This window comes from Bactrocera latifrons, unplaced genomic scaffold (genome assembly GCF_001853355.1).
Source record: "Bactrocera latifrons isolate USDA-ARS-PBARC rearing strain unplaced genomic scaffold, ASM185335v1 scaffold_86, whole genome shotgun sequence".
Classification (NCBI taxonomy): domain Eukaryota; kingdom Metazoa; phylum Arthropoda; class Insecta; order Diptera; family Tephritidae; genus Bactrocera; species Bactrocera latifrons.
This window is the reverse complement of record NW_017537556.1, coordinates 1,173,927-1,201,886: the sequence shown is the minus strand read 5'-3', so window position 1 is coordinate 1,201,886 and position 27,960 is coordinate 1,173,927. Positions and strand designations below refer to the sequence as shown.

At 35.3% G+C, this 27,960-nt stretch overlaps 1 protein-coding gene across 1 annotated transcript; it reads right to left on the bottom strand.

Moving 5' to 3' along the window:
* Positions 1-3,458: 3,458 nt before the first annotated feature.
* LOC108977232 (allatostatin-A receptor-like) lies at positions 3,459-6,434 on the bottom strand. The gene is made up of 7 exons (XM_018946827.1): positions 6,152-6,434; positions 5,049-5,334; positions 4,603-4,753; positions 4,269-4,387; positions 3,944-4,019; positions 3,654-3,809; positions 3,459-3,560 (listed from the first exon to the last, which is right to left on the bottom strand). The coding sequence occupies exons 1-7, from the start codon at positions 6,432-6,434 to the stop codon at positions 3,459-3,461; spliced, it is 1,173 nt and encodes a 390-aa protein (XP_018802372.1).
* Between the last annotated feature and the right edge of the window lie 21,526 nt (positions 6,435-27,960).

Below are 27,960 nucleotides of genomic sequence, written 5' to 3'. Positions count from 1 at the left end.
TGCATTATCCATTGGAGGTATCTGAGTGTCAAAAGTTTATATTTAAGTAATGAATTTGAGCACTTCAATAATATCTATAACGGGTGAACTAAGTAGAGGTACTATTTTCAAAGCCTTTTCCTGGCAGATCACCCGTAAGTCGTGTCATGTCGTTATGTTATTTTAGTTTATTATTGTTTGGCATTTCATCATAGAAAGATTTACCCCTGAACAACGTTTACAAATCGTTTTACTTTACTACCAAAATTCACGTTCTGTGAAGAATGATTTACGCGTGTTGCGCTCAATTCAAAGTCAACATAAGCGACCTACTGAGCGAACTATTCGCAACACCACCACCACCACCAACAAGTCTATAGACTTAACATTCATTATTTGATAATATTCGACCGAAGAGATCACATCCAGCACGCTGTGAAAAAAAATTGTAGCCGTACTGAGAATATGCGCGAAAACCATAGAGAGTCTTGAAAGTTAGCAGGATGCTCGGACTGACGTACGAGATCTTAAATTGAAAGCACTAAAGCCACTCGACCTTGTCAACCGACATTACTTCGCTCTAAGAGCTCTTAAAAAGTCCCAAAAAGATCGTACGTTTTCAAGCCAAATTTTGTTCAGCGAAGAGCCCCAATCTGAAGAAAATAAAATGGTAGCACTTGCATTTTATTCAGAAAAAACAACGTTTTGGTGTGGTTTGTGGATCGGTGGAATTATCGGTTCATATTTCTTCAAAAATAATGCCGGTGAGGTCGAAACCGTCAATGGCGACCATTATCGCGTCATGATAACCGACTAATTGATGCGAAATATAAGCTAGTGATCTTGGCGACATTTGGCTTCGACAAGACGGCGCCACTTCCCACACATTGCATCAATCCATGGACTTATTGAGAAAATACTACGGTGAGCAGATAATTTCACGCTTAGGCTGGTCGATTAGCCACATAAATCGTGTAATATCACATCGTTAGACTTTTTCCTGCGGAGATATGCAAAGTGTAAAGACAATCCTTCTTCGAGTCAGAAATTGCAGTAAAGCATCACGCGTGTCATTTGCCAGTCGAAATGCTCAAACAAGTCATCGAAAATTGGACTATCTGAGATGTAGCCACGACAAACATTTGAAAGAGATAATCTTCAAAAAATAAATGCCAAAGAATATTCTTTCGATTCTTCTTTCTTTCTTTCGATATTCCCCATAAAATTTGAAGTCTTTATTAAGAACGTACTCGTATGAGGGAAAACACGGGCTTTGTATGACTGAATCCATTTTACATGGGTAGTTAAGCGTTGTAATAATGTGAAATTTTTGGAAAAACTATTATTCATTATTTGTTTTTTATATTTCGATAGTCTATACCATTAATAAAATATGTAACTGTATGTTTATAATTAAAGCACTCTTACTTGACTCTATATTCTTCAAATTTGCTTGATTAACTACTTAGAGACAAATGATCCGATCAATATCAAATTTTTCCTGCATTTTTTTTTTTTTTTTTTTTTTTTTTTGTTAGCCAAAAAAAGCAAATTCAAATAGGTATAAAAGTTTTGGGTAAAATTAACCTTTTCTTAAAACGCCGCCATTTCGTCAACTTATTGAGAATTTGTTTAATGTTTTAATGTTAATCCACGTTGAAGACCGGAATCACTGAAGCAGTGAAATTTTTTCAAATTTCATTTAATTTTTTTTCTTTAACATTTTTACTATGTATCCTAAATATGCGTATTAATATATCCCTACAGTTAAATTTTTTTTTTTTTATATATCCAAATATAAATTTTTTTGAGCTGAGTTACTGTCATATTTTGATTTAAAACTGTTTCCATATTTCACTGCAATAGTGAAGTTAACAAATGGAAGCAGTTTAGTCATTCAGTAAGAACAATTGATTACTTACAGAAAAGGAGTTCGCAACTTATAGTTACACTACTGGTAACCAGCAAAACAAGAGTGCTTTACCACCATCCTTCCCCACATAATGCTGTTCTTCGAATATTAATTTTTATTTCAAAACTTGAATCGGATACTCTGCCTAAAAGTAAACTAACACTAATTGGATTTAACGCAGGTGTAAAAATTTGTTGTAAGCCTGCAGCAATATTTAGGAAATGTAAAGTAAATTTGATTTCTTGATAAAATCGAATTAGTTACATCAAGGACAGCAGCGCAGCTGGAAAAATTCACAAGCGATCTTATACGTTAGCACATATTCTCACATATCTACATATACTTATAATATATTTAGTTACCAACACACTAACGCATATGATGCCTACCATATACCATACAAATTAGAACATTCTCCTTAAGTTACGTATACGCAGTGGAATATGTGGAAATATTTAAAGGAAAATTTTTACTTAGTTCTAAAAACTGTGCTTCAGCTAAATGCATGGAAGTTGAATAGAAGCTACAATTTTTAAAACTATTCTGAAACAAGTTTCGATATTAAAATATGTTGGAAGTCTTTGTCTTTGTTGTTAGCAAAACACGATATCATTGCCCTTAAAGTCACTTTGCGCATTTTTTTTTTTTTTATAATTGTATTAGTGATAAAGCAACTTTAGTAACAACCCAGTTTATCTTCTAGCTTTATGCCGCATTAAATATAATAAGTTTTAGATTTCAATGGCTTAAGGTTTCGTACTAATAGTCTTCTTACCAATGCTCATATGAGTATCGCCATAACAACAGAACACTTTACTCTATTCATCGTCAGGACAACGAAACAAATTATAAAACGATACTAAAGACGTCATTTTTATACCCTTAATGGTGATGAAAGTATAAATATTTAAGAAGATAAAGAAAATTGTAAAAATAAAAATTAGAACTTGCCCGCAGAAACTTAAAAGAAATTTTAACTACTTCTTACAAAAACTTTTTCTCACTTTTAATTATGAATACGAGCAAAGAGTTGATTCAATATGCCATGATAAAAGGATTTTAAATAAATAAATGCACACAAAGAGTGCAAAAGGGTTGATTCAATATGCCATGATAAAAGAATTTAAAATAAATAAATGCACACAAATTTAATATATTATAATACTCTTTTTAATAATATTTTACTTGAATGCTGACTGATGTACATTTATGAAATTATCGCGTCGCTACTTTGTACAATACCTTCACGCCAAAGGAAGGAGAAACAAAGAAAAGTTTTAAACAAAATATTAAGTGCTTTGTTCTCACTCAGCGATATACTAATTTTCATTTTTTTTTTTTTCTTTTTCACATAACTCAAAACTTTTTTATTTGAACTCAAAAATAATCCACTGTCCCGCAGTATATTTAACTAAGCATAAATTTTTCAAAGTCCGACCACACAAAAAACAGCCACCATTCCTTCTAATTAAATTGTGATGTAATTTAATTGTAATAATGTTTGCTCAAATATTTTACATTTTTAATGACATTGCATTAGAAGAAACGACATATGTATTTATGTGGCTTACAGCATTTCAGCATTTGATGTGACATTGCCGGTGGTGCGTGTTGTTTTTGTGGCTTGATGTGACATTGGAAAGAGCGGTTGATTGCCACAGCCGACGACCTGGAATCCAGAGAACTTGTGCATTAAATTTTTTAATTATTTCATTATTAGCGATTCTCTTTGTTTGTAATTTAAAATGAATAGGTAGCTTACCTTCCTAAAGGCCTTCCGAAAATTATCAGAGAGGAAGGCATACAAAATCGGGTTGATGCAGGAGTTCGTGTATGCCAAGACATGTGAGATGATTTGCACAATGACTGAAGCATGTGTACCGGGATACCAAGTCAAAGCTTTCATGACGAGTATGAGCTAGGGAGAGCAGAGAGTATGGAAGGATGGTGTTAATATTTTCATTTATGTTTTGAGGTTTAAAGAGTGCAGTAAATTTTAATTATTGCGAGATTGATATTTTGTGTTCTTTTTTTTTTAGCGTTTTTACTCACATGTATTGGCAGCCAACATATTGCGAATGCCAGGACCACAACAACAACCATGCGCGTTACACGTCGTTTACCTTTTCTGTGAAAAGAAGATGTTGAATCAGTGAGTACTGGTAGATATTCACAACCTTGCTTCAAATCTGTCCAAACAGAGTATTGTTGATAAAATTTTTTCGAAAAAAAGTGAAAAAAAAATTTAAAATTGATCTCGGAAAATCTTTCTCTAAAACCAAAATTTTGGGGAAAAATTCAACGTTTTTGAAACCCCCTACATTTTGTAAATTTTTGATATTTTTACCAATTATTACCAATCTTCTAAAACTGTTACCTGGACTCTTCGGACGGCTTGCAACCCGGTGCGGCTCTCCAAAGACGGGCCAACATACCCATATAAAGGAAGGATATCAATGTTAAAGGCGCTACGTATGAAGACATGAAGAAAGAGATCTAGAATGAGAACAGAAACAAATGGAATGAATGTGCATTCTGGAAACTTGATAATTCCGACAAGGAACTTAATTTCAGTACTACTGAATTCAGAACTTACAAAATTAAATTTACAAACAGGTAACTAACAAGGTTACTAATAAGGTAACTAATGTAGATATACTAAACAAAAATGCCTTTGCAGTACAATTCAGCAATTCCTAAGGCATAATTACCTGGAATCCGATTAGACTCCAACCCTCCTCCTCGGTGGAGAAAACGCAAGCTGTGTAACTACGTCCTTTGAAGTAGTAAAGACGGACTGAATGCGCCAAAGCCACTGGTACGGCTGAGGAGAGGATGAGTATCCAAGCACAGAAGATGGCGCTGGAGTTACAGTTAATATGAGAAGCGAATGTGATTATGCATGTAGAAGTGAAGTAACAGGGTTGCCATTTGTATACAAATTAAGTATCTGTTAAACATTTCAAGGGCAAGAAATTGGAAAAAATTAAGTAAGAATAACTAAAAACACAGATTATCTTTATTCCAGATTGATTTTTGTTCAAGAGATAAATATTTTCATATTTTTTTTATGACAACCCTAGTTACGCATACGAAACACTACATATACAGCTTTCTTCCCACATACCTTTGTGCAGTCACACTTATACATACTTACAGCATCGCATTGCGTTCCGTGCGCAATGACATACTCGTCACCGGGTGAACGACAGCCAAAAAGCGATCGAATGACATCAAGACCAGCGTGTAGACGCTGCAATGACAGGTGACCACAATCATATACTGCACGAACTTGCACCACAGTTTCCCAAACGGCCAGGTGGGCAGCACATAATCCGCAGCGGTGAAGGGGACACAAAAGACGACAAACAGAATATCGGAGACGGCGAGATTGATGATGAGCAGGTTGGTAGTGGAGCGCATTTGTTGATTAGCAACAACAACTGTACATGAGCAGAGATCAATATATAGAATAAATAAATTTGTGTGTACAAAAATGTGTCGAAATAAGAATTTTTATAAAGACAAAGGAGAATACTGAAGTCAAAATTAAAACCACATCCGTTCTAAACAATGTCACCACAGCAAAAAAAAAACACCTGTGCTAAGCAACAAAATAAAGACAAGGCGGCAAGAAAATTCATTTCCGCTCAGGAAAATAATTAACTTTAATATAGGAAGATGGTGAGTTAGAGTCAAGCTGGAGCTTGGAATAGCAATTGCGCAGTTGAAGAATAGAGAAATTACTAAAAGACGCCCAGAAAGGCATTGATAGAGTGAATTTTTTAAGTGATCTAATTTGACTCGGACTGGTCCATTTAAACTGAACGAGCAGTGAATCTAGCGATTTTTGCAATGGAAATAGGCACAAAGCAAACATTAAAGGTCGTAAGGTCAGCGAAGAAGTGTATTTCCATCCATTTTTATTAATGACGATAACAACGATTTAGTTATAGAAAATGTGCTGCAAAGTCATTGTGTTGTTGTCAGAGAGATAAGTGATGGTATCAAAATAAATGAAAAGTAATTTTTTTTTTTTTGTCAGTCCGGGTCAAATTTGATCAAATCAGATTAAGTATTTGATGCCCACTATACGACTAAGAAACTGACAACCATCCATCATTCATAAATTTATTATGTGAGGTTTCAATACAATTCGTACAAAACCATGTATTGATATCACACACTAAGAAGAATCGAATCATAAAGTTGTCATAAATGCAACGTTTGCCAAAAACTTCAATTCCATATACTACTCACCGAATATGACCAATACATTGCCCAGTAGACCTGCCACACCGATAATGCCGAAAAACGCCGGCACAATGGCGGAAACAACACGCTCGAGTGGGTCAAATTCGAAATCCAACAGATTGTCTGGTGGAAGTGTGAAATTCGCATCGGCAGCGGCACCAGACATTGCAATCAAACTCGCGCTCGTGCCAATAAAACCTAAGCTTTCCAAGCTGCAGTCTAAACCACTATCGTTGCCACTGTTATTTGTAATTCCTTCAGATAAACAGAGCGTCTGCAGTACATCCATAGATGGTTTTGCTGCTGGGTTGATATTATCTTGGAGGAAAAGTTGTTATTTTGTAGGGTATTGCTTTTATGTATGTAAACATATATACTTTTCCAAGTGTGTGTATTTCTTTTTGAGCTGTGGTTCTCTGCCGGAAGCCTTGTCTCTGCGATTACTAATGCTTTAATGAAGTTTGTATATTAGCAAGTTTTCCGGAAGTTGCTTGTGGTAAATTCATTTGATCTTTAATATTGTTTCCGGTTATATGTGTATATATAGACTTTCGTATGTTATTTTATGTTAAATTAGAATTCTGAAATCAAATAGAAGGACTTCGGCTACTCTCTGACATTTTCGTTAACTTTTCTATGGCAAATCCTTAAAAATTTATATACATAAGTTTAAGCTATCCAATACGATACTGGTAGAATAAGATGTATATCTTCTGTCATTGCTAATGATGAATACCAAGGTAAACGAGAGAAAAAAGCGAGTTGCGATATCAACCTAAAGTGCTACTAACATCGGACACAGTACTCGCTGCATCGCCAGTCATATCTCTGCTGTGAAGGAAACAGTTCACAGATAAACCCGGTTTACAACAAAGGTGACAGTCTCGGACCTCGGAATTACTGGAAGAATAGCACAATCGAAGAAGAAGTTTTGCAAAGCTCTACGGGGAAGGCCCATTGTGCTGGTTCAGTAATAAAGACTAAGCTCAGCAAAGAATGATTGAAGGCGAAAACTTTTTACAAAGCAGGGGTCAAATTTATGGAAGGCCAAGCTGCATGCTCAATCACGTGAAGGAAAAAGAGGCTTTTGCTGAAGGAAAAACCGCTTAGTACGCAATTGTGGTCTTTGCCAATCTTTTCCAAAGATCCGTAGTTTGCGTACCAGATTGAGGAGAGCATTGGGACCAAAAGACAGCTGTCCACTTAAAATGAAACCAGGGAGCCTGCAAAATGACCGAAGCTAAAGGCCGACGATGTAAAACTAAATGTCAAGCTTAAACGAAAGAAACGCTCAAATCCAGACCAGCAACAATGACCAGTGAGAATTTAAGTTTCAAGATGAGATTTTCGCGAAAATAGATGGAGACCCGCATGATGCTTGGTACCGGTGGGCTGAATGGTGTTAAAATCACAAATGTAAGGACCGTGTAGAGTAGAGAAAGTGATTATGAAACATCAATGCCTATGTGTGAGACTGTCCCTGGTAGTAGTTTCGGCTACGAGGTCTGACCGGAGACTTAATTCTGGTACCACGGGGAGCAGGAGCCCTTGGAGGTAACTCCAAAATGCTCATGCGGACTGGCCCCTCGGGGAGTATCGTGGTGGTTGTGGTTTATACCCAAATGCGGGTAGAATTGSYATTTTGTCATTTCGATGTGGAGTTGCATTGCAACCGGGTGCCGGACCCATAGTACGGCAGAGGTTTTAGATAGGCCTCGAACCCTACCAAGGTGGTTAGTGTGTCCATTTCACACTGCCAATTGGGCGCTGATCAACGCTTTGATTTGATCCGTTGTACTTTTGGAGTAAGGGAGTAAGGCTCTCGTCAGCAGGTACCCACGTAAAATTTTCCGGTTGTTGTCCCTGGAACACAGCTACATTCCGAAACAGTAGTTATCTCTAGCGCTAAAGATAGATTCGGAATAATCCTAATGTACCACCGGAAGTTTAAACGGTGTTGACGATGACCAATTTCGGCAAGGAGGATTACAAGTTCACCAGGGACTAAGCTATAAGTCTCCTTAAGGTTTCTTTTTACTGTAAATTAGTCTCATATACTCTTAAAATAATCATTGCAAAACCGCACACTTGTTGGTGAAATCTCCAATAAGCTAAATTCCAAGGCAGTTTTACTTAACGGAAGAAATAGCATAATACCAAACTTACACTCTACAGAAAGCGAAATTTATCTATTAATAAAATATAGAGTTGTTATTGCAAATTGACAGGGATTAACCAGTACTACGAGCGGTACAAATGCAATGATTATACCTACTATTTTTCATCACTTGCATTAAGATTTTTGTAGCAGGATTCACGCTTTGCTCGGAAAAGGCTTTGGTCGCGGCGACTAAATATTCAATATCATCAAATTTTGTATTAGCGAGTATTTGCTGCTGATAGTAGAACAGAAACCTGATATTGGGAATCAGATGCCGTAAATACATAGAAGGCAAAAGCAATTTGGAAAGTTTCGACATGATCGACGATAAAGTGCTTTTATATTTAGTTCTGAATTATTCATATGTTATATATGATAAATGAAATATATATATATTAAATATATGTACATATTGCGAAAGTATATACTATATGTACTCTCGCAATATGTACATATACCCAAATACCAACTAATTGTGTATGTGAAGCAGCATTCCATATATTGGAATATTTGAGTTTAAATTCATGAAAAGCCGAAAGGAGATTAAATGTTGCACAATTTCAATAATTCATTATGAATTGTAAACTTTATTCCGAACTTTTTGAAAATTGTAATCATCGCTATCATTGAACAATTTATATTTATAATAATAAATGGTGTCATGTTATAAATATTTATTAATGCAAATTTTAGAAAAGATTTGTTAAGTGAAATGCAGCAGAATTTACGGTTAATCGAAAATATGTACTTTTTGTGCTGCTTGCAGTCATATTTAGGTATATTTATAATATCATAATGGAAAATTCACTATTTTTGCAGTCACAAAAAAGGTAAGCCAGAATGAAAAATCAGTAAGTATTAGGGCAGAGGAGCATGGAGAATGAAGCCATGTGTAGAAGTTCACGCAAGTGAGAAAAGTCCTCAGAGTGCCCTTCACTTGGAAGTAGCCAGAAAAGATTGTTTTGCCTATGGCTCTAGCAGCTCACGACTTCCGGTCTTAGCCCAATTATCCTCTGGGTAAAAAAGAAGCATTCCTTTAAAGTCATATGAATATTCATAAGGCTACAGTGGCTAGACTGCCTAGATCATGTCGTCCGAATGGATGAAACCACTCCAGCTCTGAAAACATTCTGCGCTTTACCCGCTGGGGGAAGCAGAGGAAGAGGAAGACATCTACCGGATGGAGTAGGACCTGGCTTCGCTTGGCATCTCCAATTGGCGCAAGCAGCGAAAAAGAAAGAACAACTGGCGCGTTGTTGTAAACTAATAAGGAAGAAAAAGTTGAATAGCTGCATTGCGACTGAGAATGTCCTCTAAAATATTTGAATCAATTATTTTAGGTATATTTTAAAGCATAAGAAAAATCATACAAAAAATCGCTATACGCGTTGCACCGCTTTCAGTAAAATGATAAATTAATTTTTTCATATAAAAGGGGTTTCCCCAGTCTATCATTTCATAGCACGAATTCGGAGTGTCATCACTTTTATTATTTTTCATTTATGCGAGACGCAGCAAAGCTTTTCAAAAGCGAAGCTTTATTACTAAGCTTTAATATCACAAGTATGTGAGGTGAGGCAAACAACAACTGTGTAACAAACTCAATCAGACCATTGGATGACTAAAATAGATGGAAAACAAAAACAACTGTACTATATAGTTCCAAAATGCAATGCGGTCTCTTCAAACGAATGTGAGTTAAAAATTTACATTTAAATTGAATGCGATTCGTACTTTCCCTGGCAGTCTGTAGGTTTTCCTATAAATAATTCAGTGTTTACAAAGTCACAACAGATTTCAAATAAAGTCTCTAACACTTCTGTGATATTACAGGATTCAAAGCCAAAGAAAAATTTCGGTAGTTGAGTTATGAGTAATTTTAAATTGGTTTTAGTTATTATATTTGTTGTTATACACAAACATAGTCGTTTGATATGAAGTCAAAAAGTTTAAATAATATTACTGACAATATTTAAATATTCGGATAGTGATAGTCTCAGATAAGAAATATATATACGACAAGATATATGGCGGAAATTTTAACGAAAATCGGTCGATCTCCGAGCGATCTCTGTGCTAAATTAATATTATTCTGATAATAATGTAATCTTGTGTCAAATAATAAATATTTAGAATCAGATTTATACTTCTCCTAGTCTTCATATACATCTTAGAAATAAATATTTCTAGTCCGACAGACTTCATACCGTATAAAACGGTCATGAACCTAATATAAGAAATACAGTTGGCTTTATACCGTAAATTATATCTATTAATATGTCCGATACCGATAATATGTCCGTATCCGATAGAGTGACTTTCGACTTTATAGTACTTTTAACTGTTTATGGCAATCAAACAGTAAACTACCTAGACACAAGGACCCTAGATTAACTTTCTGCTTACTAATTCAGTACATCGCGGGAAAGGCAGGGAAGATCACCTCACAAATGAGCCGACTAATAGCCAACATAGGACGTCCCGGCCAAGAAGAGAGATAGCTTCTAATGTCGACAACTATCAGCGTCTGTTAAACTGCGCTGAGATCTGGGCAGATGTGCTTAAAAAGGAAAACCGGCGTAAGGTAGCGGCCAGAGGTCATCGCAGTCCTCAGAGTTGCATCAGCCTACCGAACAGTATCAGGCGATGCAATATTAGTTATAAGGGTTCTTAGTGACCAGCAAGTGGCACATACCATTACTGTGACGACCCCGGAAAAAAATATGTTTATGCTAGTGTATGTTTCAGTAGCTCTTCAACATTAAGTATATTTTAGCCAATTTTAGTCAAGATATAAAGGCTCTATTGACACATATGTTTTCATAAGTACTCGATGGGAAAATAGGATTGGATGATATAAGGATTTTTATACATTTAATTTCGTACATATGAAAGATCAGCGTCCGGAGCTGCATCGATTGAGCCATGTACGTATGTCTATATATTCACGAAATAACATTCTAGTATTTGAAATATTGATCCGGAAATTTGCATATGTCCTTTTCCTTTCAAAAACCTGTTTATTTGTTGGGACCGCTGATATCGGACCACTATAGGATATATGTGATTCAAACTATCCTATTGATATCAATACAATAATCACTTTTCCTTAATAAGTAAATTTAATTTGACTTGAAAGATATTTAAATCAAACAACTGGCTAGAAACAATTAGCGAAATGCTTTCTAATGAATTCGAGCTGTTGGCGGAATAAGTTTTTATATTTAGTTATACATATTCGTTATCCTTCTTTTACTATTTATTTATTTGATTATTGTATTCCTTTTTTGATGATTTACAAACAATTATCCAAAAGTGCTTCTTTTAATTTTTTGTATATATATTTTCATAAGTTTATTTTAATGTATAAGAATTATATTATTATTTTTTTTTTAATATGAGCGATTTATATAGTTTAAGGTTTAAAATAAATAACTAAATTATAGATTATTTATTTATTTATTTCCATGTTTTAGTCTCAATATAGATTCCTTAAGATTTCTTGTATTTAAAACACTTTCACCGCAAACAATAAAAGGCCGAACCGTTCACTGAAACTATCGAACGCGAATTGAGAAGCCACAAGTGTTTGGAAGTGCAAAATACCTGCAGCAATATATACCTACACTTAACCGTGATTGTGCACCTAAGTATAGTGCATTTCCAATAATACAAATAGCTTTCCCCTGACGTTAAACAGGATGTTTAACCGACTCATTTACGTGTATAAACAGATACAGTGAAGCACGTCAAAGCGCCAACTAAGTATTTATGAAAATATTAGATTTTCATTGCTTTGTGTAACAAATGATTAACCTAAATGCTAAAAGCTACGAGAAAATGTTGAAGGAATTATTTTACATATTTTTTTTTTATACAAAAAAATTATAAGTTTTCTTTCAGTATGAATGAACTAAACAGGTTCTACTGTACTTGAAAGCAATCAATGCTCACTGCATTACACGATCGAGTGCTGCAACAATCATCAACAATGCGGAAATTACAATGGAAACTTCGAATATTTCATAGTAAGGGGCAGGAAAACATTTTTCTTTAGGAAAACAGTTGTATTTACAGTCTTTAATTGCAGAAAATACGAAACGTTTTAGTGAGAATCTTTCAAGATCGAGAAAAGTTTGGAGACAATGCTAAAAATAAACAAAAACGCACACTTTTCTATTTAGTATGAGTTTGTCATGAAGTTTATTCCTTTTTAAGCTTTTTATCTACCAATTTTCTTATTTAAAAATTAATTTCGTGTCTGCTTTCATTGTGGCAGAAAATCTTATTACCATGAGCATGCACATGCCATAAAAGAATACTTAATATTATATTATTTTAAAGACTGTAAACTATTCCCCATTTTACCGTTCAAAATGTTTTATCTCTCGCTCTCTTTATTATAAGATTGATGTACCTTGATTGATGACAAATAAACTTGTTAATAACGCAATTACGGCATGACGCAAGTATGCAATCAATAATAAAGAAATACTTCAAACAAAAAAATAAAAATATATTGTAAACATGTCAGTCTGAGTAAAAGAAAGCACTCCATGCTCAATGTGTCGCTTGTTGTGGTCAATAGAGTATACATACGAGGACGGTCTGACAAGTAGCCAAGAGCAATATTTTCCGAAAAATGGCTATCTCTTACTCAACAAGTGTCGCCTTGGATGCAAATTTGAATTTCTAAAAGTTACCTGCGTGTCTAAATAATACCTTTTTCTCAAAATTCAAAATACGGGTGACTATTTCAAAGCTTTGGAAACAAAAAAAAAAGTCGATGAACTCTGGAAAATACTATAATTGGACCAGAACTTTCTAAATTCAACGGAATTGCCACCTTCTTCACTTAGTATCTGCTTAAGGGAATGCAACTACACCTTGACATTAGAAATGTCTCTTGTTAATGTCACCATCGGTCAGTGAAACTAAGTACTTATCGACCGCATACCTGTATAGTATGCACATGAGTATGCTATGTCACCGTGCCAAAGAGACAGTTAGTCGCAGTGCTAGTTTGCATAATAATTGAATTACCTATGGAAATACACCTCTACTTCAGCTGGATATGTGGTACATATTGCATAAATACCTGACGCACACAGTAATACATGGATAATGACAATTCATATAAGAGTGGCTATTACTTAGTCAGCAGAGATCTTTATTTTGCTAATGCCTTTCATAACAGAGTTCTATATGAACTCAAAATCATTTGGTATCCTTCCAACTTTCAATTAGGAATAAAACCAAAAGTTAAGTTCTGTCTGAAAATCAGTACTGTTTGCCTTTCTCTTCAATAGATATCCTGATTAATAAGTGAGATAACCCATAGATTATGTTATATTAGGTAGAAGAACTGTTTCCCGAATAAAAGGTGAGGCAGAATCCTACTTTGACAGCTGTGAACGCTGGTTCACTTTGATTCTCACATATTCTTTTCAAAATTTGTTTTTTATAAATACGCAAAGCGTGTTGAGTCCAAAGAATTTATGACCTGGTTGACCGAGCTTCCATCTCAGTTACTCAGCTCTTTCAACCTTATTTTCTCAAAAGTAGAGCAATTGAAAAAAGGATGCCTAGATGCTTATTGGACAGTGCCCAGTCAAAAAACCTGCCATTGTGGTGGGAGGAACTTGCTAAAAACAATTGATCAGAAGACCTCTTACGTTCCACTTTAGACGAAAATCACATCGCAGCTGAACAAGTTTCGGCTCTTGACCAGTAGTTTGGTAGGCTGCAGCTAGAATATATACAATGCGTCAATTGCTTTTAACTTGATAATCTGGTGGAGATATCTGACATTATCTGTACCAAACTCAACTCTCACATATATTCTTTACTGAATTTTGTATGTATGTATGTACATATACATCAATATTCTATATCTAAGAGCACGCAAAGGTCAATATACGACGGGTGTATTGCATTATTACTCATATTCGCGAAATTTCATCAACCAACCTGTGCTCCAGCACGTGTTTTGCTATAATATTCTATATAAATTATTATAATGTTCTGTGTAAACAATTTTTTATTTATTCCGCGCATTAATATAATCAACTTTTATGTGCAAATGAACTCATGCCACCTAATACTTCGAGACATAGTTATATGGTCATTGAATTGTCTGTGCTTTCTTTTGTGATTATTCGTCTGGTCCATACTTATGTTAATATTCCTTTAAGTTTAAATTGCTTATTACTAAAAATAACGACAATAATTCTACTTGTTTCTACTTTAGAATAATGTCCTCAATTTTCAAGTTGATCCGAGTAATAGTTTTGGAGATACAGCCTTGAGAACTTGTGCGCCCGAGGCTTGCTAGGCTAAGTGCGTTGTCTTTAAACGCGTTTTTCTCGAAACAGTTTTTGGAGTCGGCTTTCAAGATTTCTCGAGAACTACTCAACCGATCTTCAACAAATTTTTTTCCATAAAGACTTCGTCGAAAGATTGTTTTTCCACTACACCTATTTGAAAATAATTTTTGTGAAACGTTCACTGAAATTCACCTTTTTTTCTGTAAAAATATCTGCAAAACATTCATTTCCTTTGTTTTTTTTTTTTTCTTCGTCCATGTTCTATGTTATGGTTTCAACTAAAACACGAATTTTTTCACTTTAGATGATCCTATAAGAAGTTATCCAGCCAATGCGGGCGTATCCTTTCTCTTAGAGGCCACGGGAAACGGCGTCGCAATGGCCGAATTTAATATAATTATTTCCAAAAATTCTAGAATTTCTTTGCTAATAATGTATGTTTGTAAAATTAAAAATGCTARTAAAATACTTGATTTTTTATATGAGAAAAAAGTTGTTGAAGAAATTCAGTGTTTTACGCGCGGTAACCCATGTAATCTCTTAAATGAACCAGACATATAGCAAAAGATCCTTCTTGACTTGTTATCAAGCTGCGAAAATATCAAGTATAACTGAAATTCTGCTATCATAATACCTAGATAGACTACACCAAGTTTTGTTATATATTCCAGTACAAGCCAATGCGAATATGTGTAGGCGTGTGAATATTACGCTCAACCATATGAGTGCGCGCTTTAGGCTATTTATTGCCTGGCTTCATATTCGGTGTGCAATTTCGCACTTGTCATCGGATTTACAGCGGTCAAATGTCGATCAAAAGCAGTGTAATAAATGACAAAACATTTGAATGCCCAAACTGCAATCACTGCTATGACGACTGTGCTTCTGTTGGTAGCACTTCTATTAATAGTGACATATTCGTTGGTGGATTATGACTTCAAAGCAGTTGACATTTCAAAATTGAAATGAGGGCGAGGTAATTATGTTCACAATTGATTTTTGTGGCTTTTTTTGGAAATTGCGTTTTATGGAGTTGAATCTTCAATGTGCGAGCAAAATAGTTTTTAGCGTTAAAGTTATGGAAAGCAAGAAGATCTTTATGATTGGTGCAAAATAGGTTGTGCTGTAACTGTATTGTTATATTTGTCTTTTTTTGACAGTTTTTATTCGTGTGCATTTTATTTTATGCTTTTATCAATTGATAATTTGATGCACGAGTACCCTTTTTGTTTACTCTTTGTGTTATTTTTAACTCATAAAATATATTGTTTGTAACTCATAAAATATACATAAATACTTATCGTAAAAATGAAAGCATTTCTATTTAAGTACACATGCCGACATTCTCGTCATAAGTCCTTTTAAGTTGAAATTTATGGCAATCATTTTAAAAGAGGCAGAGTTTCTATTTAGTAATATATAAAACAGCTTGAAAATCTATATTATTAGATAATACTTATTACAAAACTCGCTCTTTATCCCTAAAACTTTATTTTCCGTACAATCAAATAGCGAACCCTACTGGTTAGACAGTGCGTATGAGTGACATTTATTATAACATGTACTTCATACCAGTATGTTGCAACCTTATCGTAAACAGTATAATATTGTAAGAAAATATTAAAATTAGCATTGTTTATAATTTCTGAAAAGGAGGAAAAGGGCTAATGTAAACAACACTATATTTTCGAATGGCGGGTATTCTATTAATTTTTTTCATAATTCAATAGTTTTGATATTCAAATGTATCTAACTAAAAAGAATATTTCAAAACTCACATTATTTTCAAGGATATAGGCATTTTAGTGACGTGGCAACTATCTATTACGCTGCCCGAAACTTAACGTAAAACTTTAAGCGCTTTTTTCTCAAAACTCCTTTTTTTGATGCGGTAGCCACCTCTATCAGTAGAAGCAACAAAAAATAAAAATTTTAAATTTATAATATTTAAAAAAAAATGACAAAATTGAAAAATTAATGGAAAAATCGACCTTTTTTTTTGAGTAGCCGCCATTTTATGAAAAAAATTTCTTTAGTTTTGCTACTTCATGACATAGCGACATTCGTACTCATTAAGAATCTGTCATTGTTTTATTTTCCAGATGACGACAAGAGTAGAAATCATGGCGATGAGGACACGGCCTCTTTTTCTCCCCTTTTCTTCAAAGACGCATAACTCGATGAAAATATTTTTTTTTTTTTTTTTTTAATTTTTTTGTGTATTCTTATAAGTTTAATAAACAAATTATAAAAACAACGGATAGTAAAAATATCTAGTGCTTCTTTTTTTATTAATTGTTGAAAAAATATCGAAATTCGAGCCACTAGACCAAAATACCCCCTTAATACTATTTAGTGGTGTTTTGTTTTGTTTGTTCGCATAATTGATTATAATTATAATAATATTCCCCATAGTACTTTTAAGCTGAAACTTACTTAAAATTTAATTTTTTATTCCATCACAAATTTTATACTCATATTGAAGCATCTTTTGTGTGTACTTACTTTGGGTACTCAACCTTTTTGCAACCAAATAATGAAAGCATTTTTTCCTCTATAAAAAAGATAAAATTAGGAAATTAAAGTAATTTTTAATTAACTAAGCAGATTGCTGGACAAAAAACATTACACCGAATTACTTCAGGGAGGTTTTCTGTCGCTACAAAACAACAAAAAAGTGAAAATAAATAAAGGTAATTTCATTAGTTACGTTAATTTAGTTTAAGATGTACACAGCATAAAATAACTTGGGGTTACAAAAGTAATGTATGTATATTGTACAATTTTAGCTTGTTATTTTTTTTTTTTTGTTTTTTGGTTATAAATAAAGTTAGGTTGGAGTTACCCTCTAAGGACCATGGAAACCACACTTGCACTGCTAAGGCATGTGAAGCCAGTTTACTAGTTGACTTGAGGTCTTAAGACTATTTTAACCTTAACCTCGCAAAATAGGAAAGCAAAATAGAACGAGTTGCAGTAATTATACTTCGTCGTCGTAAATCAACATCTTGAAATCGCATTCGGTAAAAAAAAACCGAAATGGATTATTTTGTACATTTTCCACTGTTGTTCGATTTTCTTGAAATCATTCACTTAAAGCACCATCCTCATTAATAATATTAACTAATGATCATTAAAATATATGTAAAAAAAAAAATCAAAAGCAGTGTAAGATCATTGACCTCGTTCTAGACGGAATAAGGATATTGTAAAGCATGTGTTAGAGAGGTGACAAAAGAACTCTACATCTCTCGCGAGTCCGTTCGAATAAAATTATTTTGGTGGTATAAAACGCCTTTTATCTCGACATCGCTTTGCTCTAGAGGCTCTTGAAAAGTTCCAAGAGGATCCGACCGACGTATTATCGGACTATTTGATGCTTGAAATTGAATCGCATGATCTCGGCGAATTTGATTTATTGAGATAACAATTCGATGTACAGATAAATAGATAATGGCGCCATCTATATGTCGACTGATGTGTTAGAATCTGCTATCTTTATCGATTGTCCAGTGAGAATTCCATGACATATCACTTATTGGAAGTGAAGTTATTGCGTTTTATGTGCCAGTATGTTCGTGTTATCGGTGCGAAAAGGAGCTTCAAACAAAGCGCCAAAATTAACTTTTGTTTTAAAATTTATGGCGATGATTGTCTATAGCAGAGTTCACGGGTGGTTTCAACGTTATCAAATTGGTCGTCAGGACATAAATGACGATCAACATGTGGGCCAATCAAAATTCGTGATCACCGGAAATTCCATCAAAACTGTGCGTGAATTCATCAAAAATCAACTGAAATAAACATAAAAATTCATGGAAATGGAATTGAACATTTCCAAGACATCGACTTATCGCATTTTGACCGAACATTTATTCTTACGAAAGGTGTGTGAACGCTTTGTTCCGCACAAATTGACTGACGACCAAAAATTGCTCATAATCCAACATTCGATCGAGGCTAGTAGCAGATTATATGCCAAAAATAAAAAAAATTGATATGGCACCGTGCGACTTCTTTCTTTTCGGGCGAATGCATGAATGTTCGGCAGACGAAGAGGCCATTCAAAAGGCTTGCACCGGCATACTGACGACCATACCGGCCAACGAGCTAAAACGCTCGGTTTTTTTTTTATTTTGTGTATTTTGAATAAAATGAATTGACATTTTGAATAAAATAAATTGATTTTGCCGAAAAAACCATTTGTTCTGTTTTTTGTTTTTTTAAGTCATGTTTACTTTGGAACGCACCTTATACATAACATTTTTGGTAAGCTGTTTTATTCTTCTTAGACCGTGATTTCTTGCGCCTCACTAATTTTCATGTGCTTCAAAAATGGGCCAATTCTAACGTTTCATAACCAAATTATTGTCATTAATTCAATGAAGTCCACTTTCGTTAGAAACCACAAAATATTCTCTGAAAAAGGTCCTCAGTAAACACATCAAGTTTTGTTGTATGTTCCAGTGTGACTTTATGAGAATATGAGTGGGCGTGTGAATATAATGCCTAACTGCATGAGTGGGTGCTTAAGGCTATTTATTGCCTGGCTTCATATTCGGTGTGCAATTTCGCACTTGTCATCGGATTTACAGCGGTCAAATGTCGATCAAAAGCAGTGTAATAAATGACAAAACATTTGAATGCCCAAACTGCAATCACTGCTATGACGACTGTGCTTCTGTTGGTAGCACTTCTATTAATAGTGACATATTCGTTGGTGGATTATGACTTCAAAGCAGCTGCCATTTCTAAATTGAAATGAGGGCGAAGTAATTTGTTCTTGCCAGGAAGCAAATTTCGTTCAGTATGCACTCATATTTCAAGCTTTGAAATTAAGACTTGACGTTTTATGACTTCTGAGCCATTACGTTAGAAAAATTTAATATTTCAGATATCTTTCGCATTTATATTGATTTATATCGACTTAAAGTATATGATTTTAACCACATCGACTTCAAAATACAGACCTTCCATAATGTGGTGCATCCTCAAGACCGAAATTGCCGCGATGGTATTTTGCAAACGAATGCTGGCATTGGTGTTCAGCCAATATATCGCTGAACATACTACTGATGTTTATAGCTTCCGAACTATATAATAAAATTGCATATTTTATACTACATGTGTATATATATATATATAAAGGATCATCTAACAGAGGTACCTTTTTCAATAGCCTTTTTTGACAGATTGAGTCGTATCAAGCTGTCATGATACATTTTTTCAGTATTGTTTGGCATTTCATCAAGGAAAGACTTACGTCTGAACAACGTTTACAAATCGTTCAATTTTATTAATAAAATTCACGTTCTGTATAGAAAATGTTCCGCGCGCTTTTTTAACTTTTGATCAACATTACTTATCTTTAGACCCAGCGCTCATTGGATAACATTCGAGCGAATAAATCACATCCAACACGCATTGAAAAAAATATAGCAACCGGAGCTGAGAGTGTACCCGAAAGCCGTGAAGAGTCGATTGGGCGCCGTTCGCAGCAACTCGGTCTGACATAGGGAACCACTTAACGCATCTTACATTGAAAGCGTACAAAATAAAGCTTGTGCGAAAACTGAAGACCCATGACATTTCAAAACATTCCTTGAAGATGCGACATCCGGACCAAATTTTGTTTAGCAATGCGGCCCATTTCTGGCTCAATAGGTATTTGAATAAGCCAAATTGCCACATTTGAGACGAAGAGCAACCTGAGAAGATTCAAGAGCTGCTATTTCATCCAGAAAAAGAACGGTTTGGTTTGGTTTGTAGGCCTATTTAATCATTGGTCCATATTTCTTCAAAAATAACGCCAGTGAGAACGTAGCATAACACTCAATTTCGAAGCTCGAAATCTAGGCGACATCCAGTTTATTGAGATAACACTTCAGTGAGCAGATAAATTCATGTTTTGCTCCGGTGGGTTGGCTACCAAGATCGTATCATATCACATGGTTATACTCTTTTTTCTGAGGATATGTAAGGCCTAAAGTCTATGCGGCCAATCCCGCTTCGCTTGAAGCCTTGGAACAAAACTCTTCACGCGAGTCATTCGCCGATTACCAGTCGAAATGCTCGAATGGGTCACCGAAAATTGGACTCAATGGACGGACCATATGAGACATAGTCGCGGATAATATTTGAAAGAGATAATCATCAAAAAATAAATACCAAAGAATGGTCTTTCGAATGATAATAAAAATGTTCCATTAAGTTTGAAATTTCTCGGTAGGAAATCTTGAAATGAATGACCCCGTATTTCATACGCGCTCTCTACAATCTTCATTAGACTTCTATATGAGTCATGAATAATAAGACATTCCTTACACATGCAGATACGTTTTAGGATATGACTCACGTTCTATGCATATATTTTTTCTTTTGCACGTGTTAGAATCCTCGTACGGCCGTCCGTTGCGTACTAACAACACTCACTAATTTAATTAAAACATCCTTCGCATTGTGCATTCCGCATCCGGCGAGCACTGCTCTAATGGAAATTTTTTGAATTTTAATTTAAACTGGAACGCATTAATGTTATGCAAATTTAGCTGTAGTCTACATATGCTGGTGGTGCTTAGCCGTAGCCACATAGGTACGCATGTAATTTTAGTGCACAATTTGCAATTAAACGTAGTGTGTGCGGTTGGAAGAGGAATTTTTAGTGAAATAACTTTTTCGTAAATATACAACAACTTTAGTTCATAGTAGCTACTCACATAAATACAATGCAAGACCCACGTTTCTGCACACGAGCACAATGAAATACGTGTGTCTCTAGCATATTGAATATGTATATCTTGTGCAGAAGCTTTAATAATTAATAATTTTAAAAAATTTCGAATTCCTTGATCTTGTAACCGAAATCCAAGAGTATTCTTTTTAAGGAGCTTGAAATGCCGTTACACAGTTCCCTTATAACGAGTTGCTTATGAGTGTTCTCAGCCAGCAGGAGTACAAGTCGAGTAGAAAATCATACGGCTGTCTTTAGCAATATGCTTTCCTAGTCTCAATGAGCTTTATTGTAGAAATATAGTTGAGCCACTAATAATTATTTGCTATTGCAGGTATATGATATTATGTATTATGTATGTGATATTAAGAAGCAAACTGTTAAGTCGTTTACTAAGTACATGCTTGTACTTGCTTGTACTTGCTTGTACTTGCTTGTACTTGCTTGCTTGCTTGCCTGCTGATTTTCATTGAACGTCTTCTGTTTCTGTTGAGCTGGTGTGCTGCTCAGATTGTTAAGGGATTTGAATGCTCATTTCAAAGAATGATAATGTGATAATGTATGTGAGCATAATAACGGTAATAAATAATGTAGTAAATGCTTGCAAGAAATAAATCAATCATAACTGTACAGTAATGCATCAATGAGAATTGTGAAATAATATTCCGAACCAACAATATTAATGTTATCTGCAAATAAAAAAGTCCATTTCATGAAGAATAGATGGTTGTAGTAAATTTATTTACAATGGAGCTGTTGAAGAAGCTTTTCCAATAACTCTATAACCCCTTGAGGAATCTACTTGGGATTTCGGTGAGGAAATCTCTCAGAAACCTGAAATTATCACAGGCTCTTCTCATATACTACATTGGTAGGTAATGTTCAAAGGAGGATTGAGTCATATGTAAAAGTTCACGCAAGTGAGAAAAGTGCCATTCACTTGGCAATGGCCCAAAATGATTCTTTTATATATGGCTCCAGCAACTCACGATTTCTGGTCTTAGACCAAGTATGCTCTGGAAAGCCAAAAAACATCCGTTTGAAGGCGAGTTTGGGATCTTCTTTACCGTTTTTACTGGCGTAGCAACCTTTTTCGCGGTTATAGATTTAGAACCCGCCACGTAAACTAATCAACGATTTGAGGGCATGCAGCTGGAATATCCGGTCGCTTAATTGGGAGCCGCTCCCAGCTGGTTGATGTCCTCATAAAAATAAAGGCTGACATCACCGCCGGACAAGATCAACGATTTGAGGGCATGCAGCTGGAATATCCGGTCGCTTAATTGGGAGCCGCTGCCCAGCTGGTTGATGTCCTCATAAAAATAAAGGCTGACATCACCGCCGGACAAGAAGTGCGATGGACTGGGCGATAGAAGGTCTTTGTGGCATTTACTATGTACAATGTTTATATAAATTCAATATGGAGTTCGTGGTGGCAGATATACTCCGTCCTGGCATTCACCCCGGTGGATAAATGTCTAGCCATAATCCACATCCGACGAAGAGAAGGACGATGTGACCAAAGATGAATTCTATGAAATCGTGAACTGATCGACTTCCCCTGGGCCCGATATTCTTGGTTGTCTGTAGTACTAGATTCCAGAATAGGAAAATTCATCAAGCTAACTGGCTGACTCTGGATCGAAAAACCATCAACCAGGTCGATCATGTTGTGATAGACATAAGACACGTCTCCAGTGTTTTAAACGTGCATATGCTTCGAGGTCCTAACATTGACCACTTTGAACCCAAATGCATCACTAACCATCAAAATAGTTTTTTCGATATCATAATAAATGTTCACCACAATGTTTATGAGCACATTTAATCTTCTTACTTAAATCGCTATTATAGCATCTATTGTGAATTAAGTGTCTTCACGCAGTCAGTGGTCACGTAATGCTCAACAACTTTCTTAGAACAAGTTAATTAAGCACTTATCTGATTTATTAGTTGAATATAAGTGAGAATGTAATTGATTTAAGTGAATAGCAATGGCAACAAACAATACTCGAATATATATTCTAAAGGAACGAAATAGCACAGCAGTATAAGCACAGAAGCATTGAGGTTAGGCGGCACTTGCTCTTGACACTCTTGAATGGCGCTATGGTAAATGTAATTAAATACAAATGAAAAGCTATTATTTTTGAATGTATAAACTTTATGCCGAAAGACTTAGAAGTAGTCAGAAGAAAAGCATTTGGGGAATAGATAATCTTGTCAGACAGTGATCTAAAGTGGAATCTCAGCTAAACCAAACAACGATTAAACAAAAAATTTAGGCCAATTTATTTATTTACTATGCCATATTATCACATTCGATCTCGAACTGGTCCCGAAAACACTCTATTTTCACATGTTTTGAAGCAAATCTTTTTTAACGCCTTATTAAGCTCCTTTAATGCAGGACAATCAAAATTTTCAAAAATTGTTTATCATTTTTTAAGCCTTGAGGCGGTGACTTTCTAAAATTTCAACGAATTTTGGTTTTTCGAATTTATCTCATTTTGAACAGTTTCAACGTCATTAGCGTTTCAACGTATTCAGCTATGTTGCCAAGCAATTCTTCATTTCTACTCAACGCCGTTTTTGCAAAAAATTCAGATATACTAGTTATAATGTAGAATTGACATGCTTCATACCCAAAACATTAACAACAAGTAAGGAAGGGCTAAGTTCGGGTGTCACCGRACATTTTATACTCTTGCATGACAAGTTTCATCAAGATATCTCAATTTTTACTCAAGTTACAGCTTACWCGGACGGATAGACAGACATCCGGATTTCAACTCTACTCGTCACCCTGATCACTTTGGTATATGTAACCATATATTTGACGATATATACCGTTATTAGCAACTTTATTGCGAGAGTATAAAAATGATGCGCTCTGAAATACATGAAAATATCTGAGAGATTTAACGATATTTTCGGTGAAAAATTAGGTTAGGTTGATTAAGCGCTGAATTCTTCGTGTTCGATATCACGGACCTTGAAAAGTTATAGTCCGATCACGACAATATATCCCACAAGGGGTACCTCAGCTCAAATACCGTATTTGTGTAAAGGTTTATTCCGCTAACATCATTGGTTCCTAATGTATATATTATACAGAGAAGGCATCAGATGGAATTCAAAAGAGCGCTATATTGGAAGAAGGGGTGGTTGTGAACTGATTTCACCCATATTTCGTACATGTCATCAGGGTGTTAAGAACATATTATATACCGAATTTCATTGAAATCGGCTGAGAAGTTCCTGAGATATGGTTTTTGGTCACGCCCATTTTCAATTTTTAAAAAAAGCCTGGGTGCAGCTTCCTTCTGCCATTTCTTCCGTAAAATTTAGTGTTTCTGACGTTTTTTGTTAGTCGGTTAACGCACTTTTAGTGATTTTCAACATAACCTTTGTATGGGAGGTGGGCGTGGCTATTATCCGATTTCTTCCATTTTTGAGCTATATACGGAAATGCCTGAAGGAAACGAATCTATAGAGTTTGGTTGGCATAGCTATAGTAGTTTCCGAAATATGTATAAAAAACTCAGTAGGGGGCGGAGCCACACCCACTTTCCAAAATAATTACGTCCAAATATGCCCCTCTCTAATGCGATCCTTTGTGTCAAATTTCACTTTAATACCTTTATTTTTTTCTTAGTTATGACACTTTATAGGTTTCGCTATTTTGTGGGCGTAGCAGTGGGCTGATTTTAAAAATATTCGAACTTAGCCTTCTTATGGAGCCAAGAAACACGTGTACCAAGTTTCATCATGATATCTCAATTTTTACTCAAGTTACAGCTTGCACGGACGGACGGACGAACAGACGGACAGACAGACATCCGGATTTCAACTCTACTCGTCACCCTGATCACTTTGGTATATATTACCCTATATCTGACTCTTTTAGTATACACCATATATTGGTACATAGTTCAATCCAAAACCTTTGGAAAGGTATAGATGGAGAATGAAGCACAATAATGATACGATGTGAGAAAAAGAAACTAAGTATGACTTATAATACGGCACTTTTCTAAGAATTTAATCTCGAAAGGACAAAATAGGAAATTCATTATCTTCCAAGAAATATAATTATTTACTATATCCTTGAAATGCCCAATTGCATGAATATCGCAAATTGTTTTGTCGAGCTGATAAAAATCAAAGATGACCCAAAAAAAAACTCTGTTAACTGCTGCTAAGAAAATATCGGATAGAGACAAAAGTCGGCTCGTGTATTAAAATTTCTTATCAAAACGACCCTTAGAACACATAAATTAAGAAAGTTCAACTCAGAGCATTCTCTTAAACAAGAGCTGCCACAACCTACTGAACTCAGAGCACATAACCCATGTAATTTAAACTTTTTAACTCAAACAACCATAGCGCACACATTCGCATGCACGCACGAACGAGTACTTATGTAAACGAGAGCATGTAATTTTATCTTCGTGTGTATATCCAGATAAAAATGTACAACGGCATATGCATGTGTGTAAATATGTGCGCGCTTGTATTTGTTCTGTGTTCGTGAAATTGCACATCGCGTACGTAAACAACATAAAATAGCAGCTTCATGACCCCATTGTTGGCAAATAATAGCGAAAACGCTGCACATTCACTCGCTGCGAGTGCCGTTAGATACACTGGCGCCAACAAAGCTTACCATCCCCGCAAAGCTCAAGTATACGTGCAGAGGTCTTGACTTTATTTGTTGTAGTTCAGTGGCCTTTTGGCACGTGATAATGACCATTAAATGGGTTTTCTCCTCTCTCTCTCTCTCTTGGATCTTTTGTTCATATTTTGCAGACAATATTTTGCTGCCAGCATTTAAATAAGCAAAAAAGTTCACTAAGCGCAAGTCGGTGGATGACTGGTAAGTGCTCTTGATACTATAAATTCAATATTATAATAGAATTTACATTACTGCGAAAAATGTAAAAAAAACTAGTAAGAGCCGAATTTAATTGATATGCAATTTTTTTTTTTTTTTTTTTTTTTTTTGAAATGTTCAAGTGAACAATAGCCGGTGGTAAGAATAGAGTCTATATGCGCTCTTGTAGATTCTACCACTTAAGGTACGTCATCCAGAATAGCTATCTTAAAGAATCAGGACGATCAATCTGTGGCCTATTAGTTGTTTGCCTTGTTTTGCTGCAATTTATTTACTTAGCTACAGCTGCCATGATTTATTTGTTACACTTATCTTTCTTAAAACATTATTGAAGTTTACCCGGATTTTGTTAGCCAATACTAGAATATTATCTTCTTCATACGGTCTTTAGTTCGCTATATCTGTGCGTGTCATGCTTGATCTTTGGCCGTGTCTAGGCAAAAGGAACAATTAAACAAATTAAATTCTGTATTATAGACTTTTCTTTCAAAAACTGTTGGACTACTGTTTTCAAATATTGAAAACGCAATATAGCATTAGTCCAGCAAAATCATTCGCAAGAACAGGTAGTCATTTGATTTCATTTGGATGCATAAAAACATATTAAACAAGCTACCAGAGTTTCTGGTAAGTCTGTCCGTGCGTTATACTAATGGAGCACCATTTCTCTATTTATATTAATGGCATCCAGGCGATAGATACAATGGTTTCAAAGGAACATTCTTTGGTACTCATTTTTAGAAGATTATTATCGTCTTCAAATGTTGGCCGTGGCTATGTCTCAAATGGTCCATCCGTTGTGTCCAATTTTCGATGACTCGGTCGAACATTTCCACTCATAACTGGCGAATGACACTCGTGATGTTTACTCCAAGGTCTGAATCGAGCTGGATTGTTCGCATAGACTTTAGACTTTACATATCAGAACAAGAAAAAGTTTAACAGTGTGATATCAAACGTTATTAGTGGACAACCGACCGGCACAAAATGTGAAATGATCAGCTCACCGAAGTGTTCTCTCAATAAATCCATTGATCGATGCGATTTGTGTGAAGTAGTGCCGTGTTGTTGAAACCAAATGTCGCCAAAGTCATGAGCTTAATTTTTTGCATCAAATAGTCGGCTCACCGGCATTATTTTTGAAGAAATATGGACCGATAATTCCGCCCGCTCACAAATCACTCCAAACTGTTGTTTTTCTGGATAAAATGGCAGCTCTTGAATCTCGTCAAGTTGCTCTTTGTCCCAAATGCGGCAACTCTCCTTGTTTACATACCCTTTGAGTCAGAAATGGGAAACTTAGCTGAACAAAATTTAACTCGAAAATGTCGGATCTTCTTGGAACTTCTTTAGAGCCTATAGAGAAAAGCAATGATGTTTGGGAATGCCGAGTGGTTTCAGATTTAGCATAACCTGTATATTGAATGCTCAAGAATTTACTAAGATCTCGACGTAAGACGCGTCAAGTCGTTTCATACGTCAGTCCGCGCTGTTGCGAACGGCGCTGAATTGACTCTCCATGGTCTTCGTGTCCACTCTCATCTACGGTGGCTATATTTTCTTCACTGCGTGCTAGACGTAGTCTATTCGGTCGAATATAGTATAATGCTGGATCTCTAGTTGGGTGATGGTGATGCGAATAGCATGCTTAGTAGAGCGATTATGTTGACCATAATTTGAGCGAACCACGCGAAACACATT

Bases quoted from the DNA above. Each gene is read 5' to 3' on its own strand.
- LOC108977232 (XM_018946827.1), bottom strand. From the start codon at position 6,434: ATGGATGTACTGCAGACGCTCTGTTTATCTGAAGGAATTACAAATAAC. The intron at 3,810-3,943 runs GTGAGTAAAAAC...TGCTCTCCCTAG, and splicing joins TATGTTGGCTGCCAATACAT to CTCATACTCGTCATGAAAGC. The intron at 3,561-3,653 runs GTAAGCTACCTA...TCTGGATTCCAG, and splicing joins TTCGGAAGGCCTTTAGGAAG to GTCGTCGGCTGTGGCAATCA.